The sequence below is a fragment of the Lynx canadensis genome, chromosome F1 (genome assembly GCF_007474595.2).
Source record: "Lynx canadensis isolate LIC74 chromosome F1, mLynCan4.pri.v2, whole genome shotgun sequence".
Taxonomy (NCBI): Eukaryota; Metazoa; Chordata; class Mammalia; order Carnivora; family Felidae; genus Lynx; species Lynx canadensis.
In genome coordinates, this window is record NC_044319.2 from 31123320 (window position 1) to 31143994 (window position 20675).

At 37.6% G+C, this 20675-nt stretch overlaps 1 protein-coding gene across 1 annotated transcript in view; it reads right to left on the minus strand.

Moving 5' to 3' along the window:
* DTL (denticleless E3 ubiquitin protein ligase homolog) overlaps positions 1–20599 on the minus strand; it is a 41097-nt gene extending 20498 nt beyond the window's left edge. The window contains exons 1-11 of the mRNA XM_030303089.2: positions 20434–20599; positions 15509–15634; positions 14390–14488; positions 12811–12872; positions 12606–12726; positions 9411–9476; positions 8124–8236; positions 6825–6898; positions 5411–5514; positions 5021–5125; positions 1733–1845 (exon numbers count right to left, since the gene is read on the minus strand). Coding sequence (XP_030158949.1) covers positions 1733–1845; positions 5021–5125; positions 5411–5514; positions 6825–6898; positions 8124–8236; positions 9411–9476; positions 12606–12726; positions 12811–12872; positions 14390–14488; positions 15509–15634; positions 20434–20485 — 1035 coding nt within the window. The 5' untranslated portion in view covers positions 20486–20599. The remainder of the gene's footprint in view (positions 1–1732; positions 1846–5020; positions 5126–5410; positions 5515–6824; positions 6899–8123; positions 8237–9410; positions 9477–12605; positions 12727–12810; positions 12873–14389; positions 14489–15508; positions 15635–20433) is intronic.
* Positions 20600–20675: the final 76 nt, after the last annotated feature.

Genomic DNA, 20675 nt, shown 5'->3' on the forward strand with positions numbered 1-20675 from the left:
GGGTCTATGAAGTTTGAGACATTATGACTCTAAGATCCAAAATGTGTGAATTCTGATCATTTAATTCACCAATGGCAGGGACATTTATGATATTATAGGGCAACTTAGAAGATAATTAATTTCTAGCCCTAGAAAAACGATGCCATATTACTCTTATTTCTCTGAACTCCCAGACACTTCTATAATTAATTAGTCCCACAAGAGCTACTTTTCAGTGGTCAGCAAGTGCTACTTGTGTAGTATTTCAGTTTTCTCCACTAATGTCAAATGGAAAGCTTTAAATTTCTTTTTAATATATTTTTTAATGTTTATTTTTGAGAGACACAGAGAGAGAGAGAGAGAGAGAGAGAGAGAGAGAGAGAGAGAGAGGATCCGAAGCAGGCTCTACGCTGTCAGCACAGAGTCAACTTGGGGCTTGAACTCACGAACCACAAGATCATGACTGGAGCTGAAGTCAGGCGCTTAATGGACTGAGCCACCCAGATGACCCCAGCAGCTTTAAATTTCTTAGCTTATAGTAGTCACTTAGGTATCATTGTTATTTAAAAAGTAAAAAAATACTGGGGCACCTGGGTGGCTCAGTCAGTTAAGTGTCCGACCTCAGCCCAGATCATGATCTCACAATTCATGAGGTAGAGCCCTGTGTCAGGCTGTGTGCTGACAGCTCAGAGCCTGGAGCCTGCCTCGGATTCTGTGTCTCCCTCTCTCTCTGCCCCTCCCCTGCTCATGCTCTCTCAGTCTCTCAAAAACAAATAAACGTTAAAGAAAAAAAAAAAAAAGTAAAAAAATATTATAAACTTGTGAAATGGGAAATCAGTAAAATAAAAAAGTTAAATAATGCTATTAAATATATGCAAAAGTGAGAAGCACCTGGACAGCTCAGCTGGTTAAGCGTCTGACTCTTGATTTTAGCTCAGGGCGTGAATCTCACGGTTCGTTGAGTTTGAGCCCCGCTTTGGGCTCTGTGCTGACTGTAGTGCAGCGCCTGCTTGGGATTGGGATTTGGATTCTCTCTTTCCCTCTCTCTCTGTCCCTCCCCCGCACTCTCTCTCTCAAAATAATAAACTTAATATATATATATATATATATAAACTTGATAAAGCATCTATTCTATTCTAGTAACCTTAAGATTGAACACTTATGAAAGAGTAAAGGATATAATTGCCATACAAATATTTTTGAGTGTTTTGTGTAAGGCTCTATGGTTAATTTGGGTATAGGATCCTGGGGATTAAAATACTGTATTTTAAAGATATTTCTAAAAAATTTTTATTTACTTATTTCGAGAGAGAGTGTGTGTGCAAGCAGGGGAGAGGCAGAGAGAGAGGGAGAAAGAGAATCCCAAGGAAGCTCCACGCTCAGCGCAGAGCCTGACATGGGGCTTGATCTCATGATCAAGGCAGAAAGGCAGTCCAATGTGTTTTTCCAGGAAGTAGGACAAAGTAGTTAAGACTCTCTCCGGTCTTCTGAATTCTCAATTTCCTGATAATCTGTGAAACTCCTGGAGGACACGGATTGTCATTTCTGAGAAGCTCTGGCCATGAAAGTGTGTTATATTCTGACAGAGAGAGGTTTGGCTATGTTAAGAAGCAAGAAGCAACTTGTATTGAACATCTGATGTAAAGAAAGTTAACAGTACGTGTTTGCATTCAACTTGCTGATCTTAGAAAAAATATTTGTAAGAACACTTTAGTCTCTTTAGCCTCTTTGTGAGGGAAGTTTGGCAACTTACCTTCCAGATATAGGCAGCTTCATCACTTGAGCCACTGACTAAAAACTGGTCATCTGGACTAAGACTGGATTTAACATAGAAGGTAGAGTTTTGATGTCCATTGAAGATAGCCACTGCCAGAGGGGGAAAAAATAAAATTACTTGGTTCTTATTATTTCCAGTGTTCAAATAAATGCAGACAGTATACATGTTCTAACAAGTTTTATTAGTGTATTGACTATTGAAACAGATAGTCAAGCTATTTTCACTAAATTAAAAGGAATTGGACATTGTCACAAAAGTAAAGGAAGTCTCAGAGAGAGGCTTTATATTAGACGCATTCTCATGACCTAAGCCCAAATACTTGGTATAGAGCTGGCTATAGAAGAGAAAGTGATGAAAAACATTCCTAAGAAGAATAGAACCAGTCTCCACTCTTTTAGTAAAATGCCTTTATTAGACCCCTCTTTCCCCACCCTGAGGAAGGGCTTTTCCATTGTATAATACATTGGTCCTTCTTCCTCTAAGACTTCAAATCTCAAGGACAAATTTCCTATTTTATTCTTTCCTCACTAGACCTCACAGTGCTTTGAACAGAGTAGATTTTCAAACATTTGTTGCATGAATAAGCAGTAATCAGTGGAAAGAGTTAAGATTTAGGGACAGGTCATTTGGGATGTAGGAATCTATCTTAATTTTTTTGTAGGAGTCTTTTTAATTCCACACTTTAAAAAGGCTGGAAAGAAGTAGCTAGTGGGGTAAACTACATGTTCACACGTAAGATATTCCAACTAGGTTAGTTTTAGCCTTCAGGTTTAGACTTCTTACTACCTGTGGTAAAAGGGCAAGTAATCCAATCTAGCACAATGTGCTTGACAGGTTCTTCTACCCTCAGACCAAAACCTGAGGCCTCTGGTATGAGAACACTAATAGGAAATATAAGAAAAATAATCTCACTTATTGGAGAATTTAAGGATACATATAAACAGGAAAAAAAATTCACTCCAATCTTCTAACAGAAAGGAAATAGGAATTATTAAGGGACTTAATAGCTTTCCTTAAGTGGTCATAGAAACCTCTTCCTTTTACCAGAATCAAACTGGAAAAAGATCTTGTAGTTTTTGCTTTTCAAGAAAAAGCCTACATATTAAATAGTTTCCACCGCAACACTCTCAATGTGGAAGTAGAATGTGAATCAATTCAGATATAATTTTCTTTTCACCTATTATGATAGATAAATCCTCACAAAATAAACAGCCTCCTTTGTTCTGAATCCAACTCTAAAACTATATTTATTTTTTTCAACTCTAACTATGAATGGAAAACTACAGACCAAATTTCCCACTAAACCAGTAAGTGTTTACTGCCCTCTGCTGGTCTAATAATGTACACTGTAAATGCTTCACACCTTTTGAAAAATCCTTAAACCTGTATTGGCTTTGATTAGCTTAACTTAAATTAATAATTTGGGCTCTGAAAATGCTTTACTGAAGTAGTTCAGAGTCATCCTTATGAACATCACTTAGTATAATAAAATATTGTGAATTAAAAGCATGGGAAATGAAATATTAAGCCCAGGACCCTCTGAAGTATTTTTAATTAAAACATTTTTTTATTAACATTTATTTATTTTTTGAGAGTCAGAGAGAGACAGAGCATGAGCAGGGGAGGTACAGAGAGAGGGAGACACAGAATTGGAAGCAGGCTCCAGGCTCTGAGCTGTAAGCACAGAGCCAGATGCGGGGCTCGAACCCACAAACCGTGAGATCACGACCTGAGCCGAAGTCAGTCGCCCAACCGACTGAGCCACCCCGGGGCCCCAGGACCCTCTGAAGTTTTGAAAAAGATAAGCAATTACCAGATGTCACACACACATCTGTCACTCAATTTCTAAGGAACGTTATCTATCTACCTATCTATCTATCTAATACTATTTTAGGAGCACAGGAAAAAGGTCACTAAATTATTAGTAAAGTAGCATTGGGCATATTTGTTCGATGACAGAGGGGCAAACTAAACTCAAGCCCCCCTTTAGGGCCACACCATAAAAAAAAATGACACAAAAAGAGCTCTTGTGGGGCGTTGGGTGGCTTAGTCGGTTGAGCGTCCAACTTAAGCTCAGGTCATGATCTCACGGCTTGTGAGTTCGAGCCCCAAGTCAGGCTCTGTGCTAACAGCTTGGAGCCTAGAGCCTGCTTCAGATTCTGTCTCCAACTCTTGCTCCCCCTCCCCCACTCACACTCTCTCCCTCTCTCTCTCTCTCAAAAATTAACAACATTAAAAAAATTTTTTAAAAAAGGGAGCTCTTGTATATTTGATAACACAATTGGGATTATATTTTTATTTTTTGGAGAAAGATTTTAAAAACTCTATTTTATATGGCTATTTAAATTAAAAGCTATCCAAGTTCTGGCTTGACTCAGGAAAATAGGAAAAGAAGTTATATACCGCTTCCCCTTTCCAAATAACCTTGTTCTTGTTTAGACAAACACCAGAACCATCCAGGGTGTTAGAAATACCAACTGTGAAGCTGTCATAGAATTCAAAATCCTAATAATGGCTTGGGGCAGTCTTTGGAAACTTCTGTAAGAGCCCAGCTAAATTCTATACTATTTTAAGGTTCCTTATTTATCAACACATCTTACTTTAATGGGAACTAGGTAACTTTGGGGATTGGTTATAGAATTCAAAGTCTGTTTCTGACCTGAGCAAGAACCAGGTTATGAATATGTAGCTTGCCTAAGTAATTGATAATATTCTTAAAATTATGTAACCCAAATAACCCTTTTCGATGATGTCTAAGAAATTTTCACTTCTTTTTAAAAAATGTCATGTATCAACTTTGAACACCAAATTCCAATTTTAATTTTCTTGAAGAAAAAAAAAAAGGCGAAGTTGGGGAAAACTAGAGATATTTAAGGAGGCTGAGTAGATAAAAACTATTTAGGGGCTTAAAAACTTCAGCCCCCTAATTTTAACAAACAACCCCCAAACAAGACAAAAGCTAAGCAGAACAGCTTTCTGTATCACAAAAATTGAGATAAATCTAAATACAGTCAAAGGGACATAATTTCAGGAAAGACTCACCGTTAACATAAAATTAAATCACCATAGCAGGATTCTGTTTACTTGTGCAATTACCATAGGGAAATGTATCTATCAAATCATCACTAGAACTAATCAAAGACCTCAAAGTCCTAATACGTCTTCACAAATTTGGTTTAGAAAAAAGGCCAATATTAAATTATCATTAACAAACACTTCCATAGTAGTTTTTGGGTAGGAGATTTGAAGTTGCTAAGATCTTACCTGGAGAAGTCTTTAATCCAGTCATATTGAACATGTAGATGTTGTCATCTGTGCAGTTAGCAAATAAAGTAGAGCCCGTGGAATCCAAAATCAGACTTGAGTATCCTAGAAAAAGGAAACTTTAGTTAGCATGTCCTGATGACAGTGAGTAGAACAGAAGTGAAAATGTGGAGGCAAAAAGAACATTCCACAAGATTATCAGAATTTGTCTTCCCCCAAATATATATAAACCAAAAATATTCTTCAGAGTGTTCATCTAATTTCAAAAAGATACAATGACATGTTAGCTTTAAGTCTGTGTTGCTGAAAACCAGCTTGGTATTTATTTTTAAAATTTTAACAAAAACTCGCACATCTAAAAAAAGTCCTACAGGCTATAAAAAGGCTTACCTAGTTTTCGAGTGCTGCTACCTGGGTACAGAAAAGACTTGGATGCTATGGGTTCCTGTCGATAAGCAGTATAATTCTTCCGTAAATCCCATATTTTGATTACCCTAAAAACCAAGGGAAAGAAAGTTATTTTGTAGCCACCCAACTCCAACCAGTTTCAACTACATTGAATGTGAAATGACTTTTAATCTGACTCCTCTGGCTCATCAATCAGGTATAATGAGGATATCTCACTGGGAAACAGATTGAACTATCTCATACCGTTATTTCCAATGTCAGGCTAACAGCTTAAGCAGAACGGAAACAGATGTGATCTGACCCAGTGATGGGTTACCTTGAGTTTACTTTAAGGGAGCGGAAAAGGAAGATGAAGGTTGGGTTCCGATGGTCATTGTTTCATTGTTTTCAGAAACAAAACAAAATAAATGCTTCCTAAGCCATTAACACTCTGCATGTAACCTCTAACATCATAAGGAATAAGCCCTGTCCCTATGGTTATCTCTCTATATAAATCCTTAAGTAATCTAAATAAATTTTCCCGTGAAATGAAGTATTTCTTCATTTCACTTATTGGTATAATTGTCTTAATCCTCAACATCTAGTTTATAGGCAACCTGAAAAAAACCCAAGTTTGGTATAAAAGGGCAGTATCCTTGGAAACAAACAGAGCAAGCTTTCACAGCCATTCAGAAGCATTACTAATAACCTTCAGATAATCCTTCATTTGTGCCTGAGAATTTGGTCCACAGACAAGTTTTGGTGTCCAGAAGAGACAACAGAAATCCTAGTTCATTAAGCCATCATCCTATATTAGTTTCGAAGGTAGGGATGCCTTCAGAGATACAATGAGCAAATAAGAGGGCAAAGAAGGGTGCTTAAAAAAACATTCAAAGAATTTTTATTCTAACAAAGCAACCAATCAAGAAGTACCACAAACTTATTTGAAAACCAAACATTCAGACCAATCACGGATGGTAGGTATGTGAAAGTCATTAGGCCTTATTACTCCTTGAAATGCCCATTATATACCCAGAATCAGATTTCTTCTTTTAGGGTTATTACTAAACCTGAGAAGATAAAATCCAAAATAACAGAAATCTTACTCCTCAAAATAAGACCCACTGCTTAAATTCTACCGCATGGACAAGTGAGCTACCCATCCAGCTTCTCTACAACAGCAATAGCAGCCAACACAATGCTCCCGTGTGCTAGGTAATGTGCTCAGAGTGATACATTACCTCATTTAATTTTTTGAGCAAAAGTCCTAACTAGGTATTTTTCAGTGTCATCTGTAGTTCTCAGCTGGATATTCACTACGTCGAAAGTTAAAAGCACACACATTCAATTTTAACGGGACTAGGTGACTTCCCTATGTTTATGAAAGAGATCTCATCAAAAGAAGCAAGGCTCTTACCCATCCACAGCTCCCGCCGAGACTAATGTATTCTCATCTTGAAAGAGGACCACAGTAACACTCTGCTGGAAATCCTAACAGCACCAGAGGCAGAAAAAGAATGGCAGAAAGTCCTATTTTGGGTATCATAATCTTCACCACAAAGAAACCAAGATGCTAAAATGATGGCTTCCCCCTCACCCAAACTCTGAGTTAGACTAAATTTTCCCTTTCCAATAATCCTAAATCAGATATTTATCCTGACCAAGAAGTAATTTTGTGTGAAAATGACCTAAACATCATTAAGTTATAGTACGTGGTGTTGACTTTGCCTTGTACTCAAGAAACAAACTGGTTCTACTTAAAATCAGCCCTACTAATAAGCTGTGTATTCTTAGAAAACTCATTTAACTTCCCTGTGCCTGTTTCATCTGTAAAATGTCACCGTCTACCTAAACTATCATATAGGAGTGTCTAAAGAATTATGGATAAAAAATGACTACATGCTCTGAAAAATTAAAAGGAGCTCAGTAGAGTTTTACCTCCTAATTGTCATTAACAAATTTCCTTGGCTCAGAATCTGATTGTCTAAAATGATATTAATTTTAACTTCATCTGGCCTCCAAAAATCACGTTAACCCTGTCAGTTTCTTCTCATGCCTGTGTCCTATTCATGGTTTACAATTTTAATTAGTAAACACATTTCTCTAACATATTAATTTGAATCCTACAGACCAGGAATATTAGCAAAATAAACACAATAAGACCCACCAAAAAAATGGTGATTTTTTTTTTTTTTGAAAGAGAAAAGGTATATTATGGGCATTGTTTAAGCTTTTACTACAAATTTTCAGAGAGATACTGTATTCTACCTAAATGTCTCAATATATTTAATATTTTGCCAAATGTTTAAAAAAATATTAAAAACCTACATATTTCCTGTAGTTATGAAAACAACAGGGGTTCCCTCCTCCTAAAGAAAACTCTATCAAGGTACTTAATATGCTTCTTCAAACCATCCCCCCTTTTCTAATGAATTACATTATACTCTAGATACGTGTATGTATGGAGGTCTCTAGGGATGAGACTCAGGAAGATGACTTTTTACTATACTTCCAGGTGACTGTGTTGCACCCTACAGTTTGAGAACTACTACTGTAGTACTGTAGGTATTGAGTATTAAGCAATAAACCACTGATACCAAGAGGAAATGAAGATTCTCATTCATTTAACCTATAGCTCCTATTTTATGCCCAAGTTCTGTAAAATGAGATTCTATCCTGTTAAGATGCACACATGTACACAGCTATAAAACCTTACCACAGAAGGAGCAAGTCCTTTTGAATTCTGTTTCTTCTTAGGTTTTGAAGGGGTTTGCTTGTCTAAGGTATTGTGAGCTCCACTGATTTGATTCACTTGCCTATAAAATCCATCTGAAAGATATTCCGAACAAACTGATTTAGGTTTCAGAACTTTATTCCCATGCTGAATATAACATTTATGTATAAGTTCCCAAAATTGTATTCCTGAAAGTGAAAGAAGAAGCCGGGAGCTACTGCATTACATTTCTTTCAGTGAGATTATAATATATCAAAAAGAAATAAACGTATGGATATTTAGAGCAGCTTATGCCAAAACTTAGAAGCAATCAAGATGTCTTTCAGGAGATGAATGTATAAGTAAACTGTGGTATATCCAGACAATGGCATATTATTCAGTGGTAAAAAGAAATGAGCTACCAAGCCACGAATAGACATGGAGGAACCTTAAATACATATTAAGTGAGAGAAGCAAATCTCAAAAGGCTACATATGTAAGATTCCAATTATATGACATACTGAAAGAAGCAAAACTATGGAGCCAGTAAAAGATCAGTGGTTGCCAAGGGTCAGGATGAATAGGCAGAGCACAGGGGAATTTTAGCGTTGTGAAACTAGTCTGCATGATACCATAATTATAGATACATGTCACCATATGTTTGTCAAAGCCAACAGAATGTACAATACCGAGAGTGAACCCTAATGTAAAGTACAGAGGGACAATGGGTACTAATGATGTATCAGTGCAGGTGTATCAATTTTGACAAATGTCCACAGCTCAGCTGTAGGATGCTGACAGTGGGAAAGGCTGTAAGGATAGGGAGTAGACCAGTACAGAGAAAATTCTGGATTTTCTGCTCCATTTTGCTGTGTATCTAAAAGCCCTCTGAAAAATAGTCTATTAAAAATAAATAAGTTATTTTTAAAAAAGCAAGCAGAGATACGATCATTGCATTCTGCTTAATGGTATCATGGGGGCAGTGTGAGCATAATTATGTTTAATCCAATTCTTTAAAGCCAAATAATTTTTAAACTAAAAGATCATCTCCCAGTGAGCCCATGTATTAATAACTCCATCAATAGTTTAGGTAAATTATTGCAGTTCAGAAGACAACAGAAGTAAATATGGACGGTAATACTTGCAACACAATGACAATTTGTACAGTGAGCAGAAATGGGGGATTGTGAACATGTGCCCCCTGGTGGTAACTATATGAAATCACTAACTCAATCAACGTAAGTATGGGGTGATCCTACATTTATCAAAACTAAAATGGAACTAGGCTACCTTTTTTGTTGCACCTGGTGTCCCAGACCATAATGTTGCCATCTCTTCCACCTGTACAGAAGACGGCTATGGGGAAATAGTTTATAAGAAGTTAACAAAACCAGTCAATAATGCATGCATTTCAATTTAAGTTTCCTAGAGCATGTATTATATGCTACGCACTGTAATTGGCAGAGGAGATTAAAATCGAAAAAAATACATGGCTTAACAATAAGAGAAAACAAAGCCGTGAAGGGAAAAGATTACAAAGAACTCAAAAGGTTTATGCTGAAAAAAACACTTTACAGAACAATCCCTCTGTGTAAATATTCTTAAAACCACACAAAACACTATATATGGTATGCTTATGGAAAGAATAATGATAAACAAACAGTAACCAAAATATACTGAGAGCTTACTAAGTGCTACACACTAACCCATGTGCTTTATATAAATTATCTCAATCCTTGTTATCAACCCTCTTAGGGGGTTATTACTATCCCCATTTTATTGATAAGAAAACTAAGGCATAGAGAAGATAAGTAACTTATAAAGATATTCTTAGCAGAATAAATCGAGAGCCCCCTCTCCAAATCTCCAAGCTATACTGTCTCAGTATTATAATATGGACCAGATCTACACAAAATGGTACAAGAGGTTGCCTCTAGGTTAGAAAAAAGGGCAATGGGATTAGAGAAGGGAACATAGCGGAACTTCAATTTATCTGTAATGTTTTACTCTTTAAAAACTAAACCAAAAAGACTGTTTCCTGTGTGAAAGAGTGAGCCCTTACCGAACCAATCTTCACCTGCATTAGCTATAAATTTTGGACAAAATATAAAAACCAACTACCTGAGGGCTGTTTAGAAACTGAACAAAAACATGCAATTTTTGGAGGGGAGTTTACACCTGAAGCAAATGACTGGCCTGGGCTAAATTACTGTTTCTTTGTAGTTTTGCCTTGAAGGTAACCACAGCTGCACGAGCAGTACCAGGCAGCTAAGATGCCAACAAAATATCTGCCATCTTTCAAGCCACAGGAACTAGGAAAAGGAGACTGAGGCAACAAGAGCTGCCAGAGTGAGAGGGGAACTCCAGAGAGAGCCAGAGAAAGGGTAACTCTAATTCTGTGTTTAAATTTAAAGCACAGGGCACCTGGGTGGCTCAGTCGGTTAAGCCTCCGACTTCGGTTCAGGTCATGATCTCACAGCTTGTGAGTTCGAGCCCCATGTCGGGCTCTGTGCTGACAGCTCAGAGCCTGGAGCCTGCTTCAGATTCTGTGTCTCCCTCTCTCTGTGCCTCTCCTCTGCTCATACTGTCTCTAAAAATAAATAAACATTAAAAAAATTAAATTTAGCACAAGTCTCTGGTTGACCCCTGAACCATATATGCAAGGGAAAACCAAAGGCAGTTGGTAATTAAGGCTTACGTTAAAGAACTGAAAAGGGGTCTGACCCTTCTGTATGTCTAACAGCCTGCCATCTAACTACTACTGGGTTAATTGCCTGTTAAAACAAAAATATCAACAAATGAAAAGTCCAGGGAAATAAAAATGACTTTGCCCAAGAGTTTAGAGGCAGAAACCACATTAAAACAGGGGTTCTACGTATGGTTGTAAAAGTGTGCCCTGTACAAAGGCATTTGGCTGAAGGATCTAAAATCTAATCTGTGTTTACCCACCAAACTATGTGGCCTTGGGGGCAGTGTCCAACCAGATAATTCATGCTAGAGCACCTACAGACTACTGGGAGCCATGATAAAAGCCACCAGCCTCAATTTCTAACACAGTGCTTTTTTCTACTAGACCACATTGGCATAGACTTACTGTATAGAGTTTTAAAGAAATTAAGCGAAGGGACCAAAAGATACAGTGTTTCCCTTCCCTATTACTCTTTAAATAAATTTACTTTGCAAGGTAAATTTTCATCTTATTTTTATAAACTCACAGTAAACTCTGACACAGTAGTAAATCAGAACACAAACACCTAACTTTATACAATAGATGTATGAATGAAAACTTAGAGGTAAAAACTATGCCATTTATTTTTCTTCAAGGTTCCGCTCTCAAAAGCAACCACAGTCAATTAAAATTGACATTTTTTTGAGTACAAATCAGCTCAACAACTCAGTTTGATTTTCCTGAGTGCTCATGTGAATAAATGAAAATGTTCCTTTTAAAAATAGAATATCTCTTTTTTTTTTTTTTTTAAATTTTTTTTTTTCAACGTTTATTTATTTTTGGGACAGAGAGAGACAGAGTATGAACGGGGGAGGGGCAGAGAGAGAGGGAGACACAGAATCGGAAACGGGCTCCAGGCTCCGAGCCATCAGCCCAGAGCCTGACGCGGGGCTCGAACTCACGGACCGCGAGATCGTGACCCGGCTGAAGTCGGACGCTTAACCGACTGCGCCACCCAGGCGCCCCTAAAAATAGAATATCTCTTAATGATAAAGGGGACTGCAATGCTTGTCTTTACACTGAGGTAAAAATCAGATTAGTTCAGCCACTTCTTTGAGATCAATGTTGGTCTTTTTGTTAAAAAAAAAAAGAAAAAAAATTCAGTGAGAAACTAATAGAGGAAGGAGAAAACAAGTGAACAGAAATGAAGAGCTCATTCAGACAATCCTTTTTCCCTAGCTACTACAGCACTGTTCTGTATTATATCACTCTTTATATCTTCTTTCTCTATTATAATAGCAAAATAAATATAGAAAAATCAATTGCAAGTAAATAATGGTTAAAAACATATTAGAGAATTGGGCCATTTAAAGTAATTAAATAGTAAATTTTTAGGTAGAGAATCATGCCCATTTTATCAAGTTTCCCACTCTATCCTCACACCCCATTTAATTAAAATTTTACAAGTAAAATATCTAATTTATAAATAGAGTCAACCAGTGTCCAGTACAGGTTTTGATTTTAAAGGACACTCAAAGTTGTACAGAGGTATTGTGGCTGTTTATAAGTATTTACCTTATCTGCAAGATTATAGAAAAAAATTATCTGAAGATTCTTAACAGGGACAAGCTGGAGATAATGTCCATAAGAATGGGACTAAAAGCCAACTTTATTTCATGGGTTTCAGTCATGAGACTCTCAATCATCTATGTAGGTAAAGTAGCAACTCTGACAGGGGAAAGGGAGGAAACAATCAGAGCTTCTTATTAACTCACTATAAAGGTTAAGGACATGAAAGAGGAAAGGTACAAACCTACCTTTCTCAAACTTAGAAAAGGCAACTGATTTGAGGCTGCACTGATGACCTTTGCATGTTCCAATCAGCTCACCAGCTTTTACATCCCAAAATTTGGCTGTTTGATCACCTGCTGCTGTAACCTTTCAAAAATAAGGTATCATAATTTAATAAAGAAACGCTTTACCAGTGTTTACCCAAATTCCAATAAAATGAAAGTCACTTACAAGCTTAAGTTCACCAGGAACCCAGGCCAGATCAAAGACAGCATTCCAGTGAGCCATCCATTCTAAACAAAGAAAATGGTGAATGTGAAATGTCTAGACTATGTTCGGGGTAGCCATATCAATAGCCGTCTGAATTTCTTGAAAGCTGTTGTGAAAAGATCAGTCATCAGCACCCCACAGTCCATGGGCCAAAGAGAACTTGTGTACACACAGACATTATACATTCCCTTTACTACTATAGAGAACTACCATTTGATATCAAATTCCTTTCCATGAGGTGACTAGTAATATACTCTCTAAAATGGAATGTTTCTGAAACATTTCCAGTTCAAAAATCTTCATCATGCTCTCTGAATGCAATCTAAACTAGTTTGCATTCAAGGTTCTGCATACTTCGGTCTTTATCTCTGTTGCAAGGTTTATCTCTCACTGTTCTCCATATATCTTATTCCAACCAAACTGGATCACTCCCTATTCCCTAATTGTAGCCTATGCTTTCTTATCTCTAGGGCTCTGCTGATGCTTTTGCCTCCACCTGGCGTGTCCTATTCCACCTCCATTGGTTTAAATACCATAGTCCAACTCAACTATCCTACACTTCATGAAAAATTTTCCTTGCCATCTTTACTACACGAAAGCTTTCCTTTTGACACCTGTGGCATTTTTCTTGTACATCTACATCATTTATAGCCTGTTTTATTTATCTCCACACTTGACTTAACTAGTTCCAAACTATTAGCTTCTTAAGGTCAGCAGAACTTTTCCTTGGGAAATGCTTGGGCAACATAAATACTTGAAAGTGATGTTTCCTCCAACCACGTTAAGTGTAAAAGATTTAACTTCTTAAAAGAAGAACTGTTTTTAATCCTAAAATGTGTGTGTGTGTGTGTGTGTGTGTGTGTTTTAACTTTTAGTAAAGGTATTGCCATAGTTAATAATATTGACAGAAAGGCAGTCCACCATTTACTTTCGGCCTGGTCCCTGAACAGACTTAATCAGAAGTGAATAGGGGCACCTGGGTGGCTCAGTCGGTTGAGTGACCGACTTGAGCGCAGGTCATGATCTCACGGTTTGTGGGTTTGAGCCCCGCGTCGGGCTCTGTGCTGACAGCTTAGAGCCTGGAGCCTGCTTCGGATTCTGTGTCTCCCTCTCTCTCTGCCCCTCCCCCACTCATGCTTTATCTCTGTCTCAGAAATAAACATTAAAAAAAAAATTAAAAAAAAAAAAAAAAAGAAGTGAATATAATTGGTAATATATCCAAATAACAATTTACACGAGGCTTTATGAATTCAGAATAATGTTAAAACAACAAGTTTAGGGGCGCCTGGGTGGCGCAATCGGTTGAGCGTCCGACTTCAGCCAGGTCACAATCTCGCGGTCCGTGAGTTCGAGCCCCGCGTCGGGCTCTGGGCTGATGGCTCGGAGCCTGGAGCCTGTTTCCGATTCTGTGTCTCTCTCTCTCTCTCTGCCCCTCCCTCGTTCATGCTCTGTCTCTCTCTGTCCCAAAAATAAATAAACGTTGAAAAAAAAAAATTAAAAAACAAAAAACAAAAAACAACAAGTTTAGACCTAGACTTACCTTTGACACACTTCTTTCGATTGGCTTGTGATTCTGTGTTATATAACCTAACGAAGCCTTCTTCATTGGCAACTGCTAGTATATGCTCCATATTGGGAGCTAAATAAGAAATAAAAAATAAAATATATAAAAAGTAACACAAAAATTTTAAAGCTGAGTATAAAGCTCTAAAAACAATACAGTATAGATTAACTGAATGCTACTAGTTAAACACAAAGAATCTGTTTGAAAAGAGGGAAGAGGATTCTACCCAAATAGCATTTGATATGGTAGAGACATTTGAATTAAAGACTGCTTAAAATTTGCCATAATATCTAATTCAGTGAATGACTCAAAACCACCAAAATTATCTTCAGATAATCTTATTTAGAGAAGGGTAGTACTTAAACAAAGTAAGAAAGGTACTGACCAATGGCGAAGAAAAGCATATGATACAAGCCACCAGCAAGTTGAGTCTACTAGTTAAATTTCCTTTTCATACACTTTTACTTTTCCTCTCTTAAACCATTAACCGTGGGGACAAGTACTTCTGTTTCTGTTCATATGTTCCCCAATGCATTATAGAAAGAGAGAGATTCCATCAGACCAAAAGGTGTACCTACTGGGCAAAACAATTTTTCATGATGGCTGAACCTTTGCAATCCTTTCCCAGTATCAATTAAAAAACAACAAAACCAACAATGCTATAATAGTCTATGCTTTAGAGGAAATCTATAATTATGCATAGAGATTAAGAAAAGCCTATTTCATAAATCATAGAACAGTTATTAGAAAAATTCTAGGGGCACTTGGGTGGCTCAGTCGTTAAGTGACCGACTTCAGCTCAGGTCATGATCTCACGGTTGGTGAGTTCGAGCCCCATGTCAAGCTTTGTGCTGACAGCTCAGAGCCTGGAGCCTGCTTCGGATTCTGTGTCTCCCTCTTTCTCTGCCCCTCCCCTGCTCATGCTCTGTTTCTGTCTCAAAAATAAAAAATAAACATTAAAAAAAAAACATAGAAAAACTCTACCATCTATCTAACTTACTTTTTCTTGAAAGGGGGACAGCCAGTATTATTTCTTCTCTAAGTGTGAAACAGATTATTTCTGAGCAAGCCTAGATTAGATAGTAATTCTCTTACCAGAACAGAAGGTACATCCAAAAGGAGGAACTGGGACTCCTGTTTCTCCATAAGAAGTGTGCTCATCATTACAGTTGCACTGATAACCAGTTAGAAGGGACTGTAGAGGGTACTGTGAAGACCATCCTAAAGTAAGACACAATTCCTTATAGAATTCCAATATATCATCACATATCAGTACTTTAAACAAGCACAGAGGTACGTATCTGTTTTTAAAAGCTTTACATACTTTATATAGATCCACTCGCTATCCAGGATCCTCTAGAATACAGTTTCTGATATTTCCCTAAGGGAATCTGAGGTAGAAAGGTAGAAATGAAAGAGCGCACTCAACTTCTGGTGAGGTACAGCTTTAGGCTTAAATGGAGTCTTAATCCATTTTAAATGGAGACTCTCCTTTGTACAGTGGAGATTTTAAAAAGCAAGTGGCCTCTGCACATTAAAAAAGATCTTACCTCTCCTCCACCCTTTGGTGACAACCACAAAACACAACCACAAAGATTACCGCAACCATTAAAACTGCCCTTCTCTTCAATTAAAAATTGTTTCCAGAGTTTCTAAATCAACATCACCGCAAACTCTTAAATTACTAGAAATATCGTACATAATCCAATGGTCAAAGAGTTAAAGGAAATAATGTAGGTAAATGTGCCCACCTAGCCACTAACATATTCACAAGTAAATTCTAATTCCATTTCCTCTTTCCTTACCAGTGCTGAAATTCTAGGATTCTAAAATGTTAACAGCAACAAGTCACAGTATCTTAAAGTACATTAGAGCAGTTTTCATGTGAGGCATTACGTACCTACCCCTAGAGTACAATCGGTTAAACCCTGGGTAGTGGTAGGGTCAGGGAAGTCTTTAGAGTCTTTAGAAATCGAAGTTGAGAGATGAGTAAGTTTTCACTGAATATACAAGAGAGAGGAAGAAATTCAGGGTACAGGGAGAATTTATTTGACTTGGGTCAGAGATCTAATGTGCACTATGGTCCTAAATAAATAGTAAGCAATCGTCAAAGATTTGTTTTATCATTTAGACATAGGGGTCAATACATTTAAAATATTTAAAATATTTAAATATTTTAAACTGAGAACTAAATGTTTATTAAGCACCAGAGGACAATGAAGTTACATTCTATTGAGAGCTGTCTAAATAATTAATAAACCCTCTTACATTTTAAGGTACTTTTAATTTCCACTTTCATCAAAAATACTGTTTGGAGAAGACCTCTTAGTCTGACATACCGCAGACACATCTAGCTTTGGTGTTCCTAGAGATAACCGGAAAGAATCGGTACAAAAGAAGCAAAGAATACAATCCAGATTTAGTCATTATTCCTGGGGATATTACCTCAAGGTCAGGTATCAGGGTAAATAAGCCATTAAAAGACCATTAAAGGAAGAATACAACAGTTATGTTGTAAAATATACATCTACAGGATGAATTTTAAAACAAAAACCTGTATTCTAAAGTCATGTAAATGTATACTTGTGGTTTGGGATTAAAAAATATAATAATCTAATGATTGCAACACAAAGAGTCTAAAGGACCAAGTCTTGAACAATTTAGGCAGAACTGAACAGGATAAGCTCTGGAGATGCAATTCTCTGCAATTACACAGGGACTCCTTCAAACTCTACCTCACTGCTTATGGACTAATATGCACAAAAGGCCTTACAGGGCTTGGTAACTTGTCCCTATCCACCCTTACATTTCTGCACTCCCTATAACAAACAGTTGTAGACGGCTCTCTTAACCAACTGTTGGATCCTTATTGTGCTTTGCAGTTTCCAATACGAATGTATAATTCTTTCCCCCATAACACTCACTTGGAAAAGCCTGTTCTTTCCTCGATGTACAATTTAAGCCCCTAGAATTACACGCCAATTTTTCAAGGAGTATCTAAGATATGAGAGTTTTCAGTGAATCATTTGATATATGTGCATTTCTATAATGTCTGAGAAGGTTGTGGCTCTTTTCCCTCCTCTCCCTTCATCATTGTCTTTCTTCTACTTTTCAAAAGAAAGGCATTTCCATGTCCCAATCTTAAAACTTGTGTTGATCCAAAGTATAAAAACTTATGGGACTCCAACTAAGAGACAATAGGATAATTCCTTTAATAAAGGCATCATAAATAGCCCAATCCATCTCTTTAAGATATACTTCCAATGAAATTTTACTTTTTGCTTCATAATTACTTATCAAAATTAATAGTCCATATTGTTTTGATAACTTGCATACTAATAACTGTAACAATTCAGAAGAAACTCTTGACACTTAGAGCCTTATGATTACAGAAAATTTTGACAGTGTGGTCAGTAAAAATAACTTTTCAAGCCTACAATCAAATTACATTAGGATAAATCCTGTGAAAGACAGTGGAAATAAAATCAAGAGAAAAAGCAACTATAGCTGACCTTGAACACAGGTTTGAACTGTGCGAGTCCCTTGACATGTGGATTTTTTTTGACAAATACAGTACTGTAAATGAATTTTCTCTTCCTAATGATTTTAATAATAACTTTTCTCTAGTTTAATCGTAAAAATACTGTATATAATATGCATAACATAGAAAGCGTGCATTAACTATGTTATTGGTAAGGCTTCCTTCCAGTTAACAGGAGGCTATTAGTAAAGCTGTGGAGAAGTCAAAAGTTATGGTGGAATTTTGACTGCGTGGCATTGATGACTCTAACCCCCATGTTGCTCAAGGTTCAACTGTACATGCAAAATATGGCAGTTAAAGAGTTTGTTCATATTTTTAAAAAATGATTGATGTGATCATCAAATCACTAGTTTTTATATTCTATTAGATACATTTTAATTTTTTATTTTAAAATTTCAGTAAGTTTAAACATATGATAAAAACTTTTAGATAACAATTTAAAAATAGATAGAGGAGTAATCAGATGTCCACTTTAGAAAGACTGTTAGCAGCAATGTGGAGCATAAACTGGAGAGAGAGAAACTAAGAGACCATTTAGGAAACTTGTTATTTAGTACAGACAAGAAGTTATCAGGACCCAGTGGAAATGGAATGGTAAGCATAGAACAGATCCAAGATACACTGATGAGGCAAAATCAGTGGGAATAGAGAGGATAGATTCAAGAGGTTTTAAGAGAACTTTCTGTATCTTGTGGACAACAGAGGAATTTTGATTGACTCAAGTTTCTGGCTAAGAAGACTAGTTTCAAATAATGGGACCACTCCCTAATGTAGGTAATAGAGCAGGTTTGAGAAAACAGTTCTGTTTTGAGTACTTGAGTCTGAGATGTTTGTGAGACTGACCTGCCGGGTGAAGATACTCACACAGCTTTTATAGGAATGGATGTAAAGTATAGGCAATGGAAGGTTGCAGGTAGTAGGGGAAGAAGGCCTGGTTGTGGCTATGATCATCCATAGGAGTAGGCAGAAGGAGAAAAGGGGCCTAGAATGGAACGCCAACATGGAAGGGGAAAGAAGAAGGTCCTACAAAATTCAGTGCATAGTATATAACAATGAATGAATTTCAGAGTCTGACACATAACAATAAATGAGTATTTGTGAATGAGAGAGAGAGGGGAAGTAGACAGATATACTGAGAGAATGAGGAAAAAATCTGTTACAAAATAGGGGCTAACTATAGCCCCAATAGCTTGCCTCGGGTCTCACAGATAGTAAGGACTCGTGCTGGAATTAAAACTCAGGCAGTTTAACTCCAAAGATAGAGCTCTTATCCACTGGGCAGTACTGCCACTCAGGACACAGGGCACAGAGAAGGTACTTAAGCAAGGTCCCAGGCGAGTCAGAGAGGGGCATTTCGAGTACCATCAGAAAAATATACAAGGGGGAAGTAGGTAAGGATGGTACAAAGTTCAGAATGGGGGCAAGAAACTGAGGGACTATTCCTCAGTCTACTACTTCTCAATATCCTTTTCCTAGACCTTTGCCTTAGTAATATAAAAAGTTCCCTTCTCAGATTCTTTTTGTTTTCCACATGATGTCAAGGGGGAAAGAAGACCTAGTCCCTTTTTAAATGAATGGGATTTCATTTCTATCCAACCTCAGTCTGGGTAGTAACTCCCTGGTCAGAAACTTACCAGAAAGTTTCAGGTTGATGATACTCAAACCTGAGCTCAAAACTCCTATTGCCAATGTTTTAACCTGAGGAACCCCAACAACTGTAGCAAGTAAGTTGGATTTCTACATACCACTAACACAGAAACACCCCCAAGTTATACCGCTACAGTGAAAAACGAAACAAAGCATTTTAATCCCATTTCTGTAAATAACAATACATACTACCTTGGCATCGAAAAACATTTGTAATAATATACTTTAATCTACTATCAGTGATTATCTCTGGGGGATGTGGTTAAGGGCATTTTTCACTGTGTAATTTCGAATTTTTATGCACATGCAGTAATCACGGGGAACATTTTTTTTTGACCATGCTGGAAGCAGATGTTCTGTCTTCTCTGCTTGACTGAGTTCTTTAATAGCGAATCATATTCACCAGCGTATACAGCAAACAGTAGGGCTTACTAAAGTTCTACAACAAATGAATCAATGAATTAACAAATGGATCCGTAAATGAGTCTTGAAGATCTCACAAAGCTGTTAAACCGCACACACACACACTCAAATGCACGCATTGTCCAGTTAATGTGCAATATAGACAGAAGCCGTAAAGAAGGCCAGCCGATTCAACTTTCCTCCCTCCGTCGGCCCGTATTACAATTTAAAAACTCCCGATTACGATTAAAAGTGTCCCAAGGACAGGAAAGTGCAGCTTTCTTCAGTAGTTCTCACTAACACGAACTCACTTTGGCCGTGGGAGAACTCGGGGGCTGGGAAACAGAGTTGGAGTCGGCCTTGGTCCGCGGTGTTGTTCGGGGGAGGTGAAGCCCGCCAGCAACAAGTAGCGGTTAGGGCCGTTACTCACCATTTCTCGGGACGCCGAACTGGGGCTGGCGGAGCACCGAATTGAAAAGCATCTGGGCCAGAGGAAAAGGTTCAACTGCAGGAAAAGCCGTGGAAATGCCCCTAGGTTCTGCAGAAATCGTAGCTTGCGCCCCTCTGAACACGACTAGTTATTGCCTCCAACTCCCGCCACTGTAAGCCCCGGCCACCAAACTCCCCGCCAAACTGACGTCACGCCCTCTGATTGGCTCTCGCCGCGGCGTC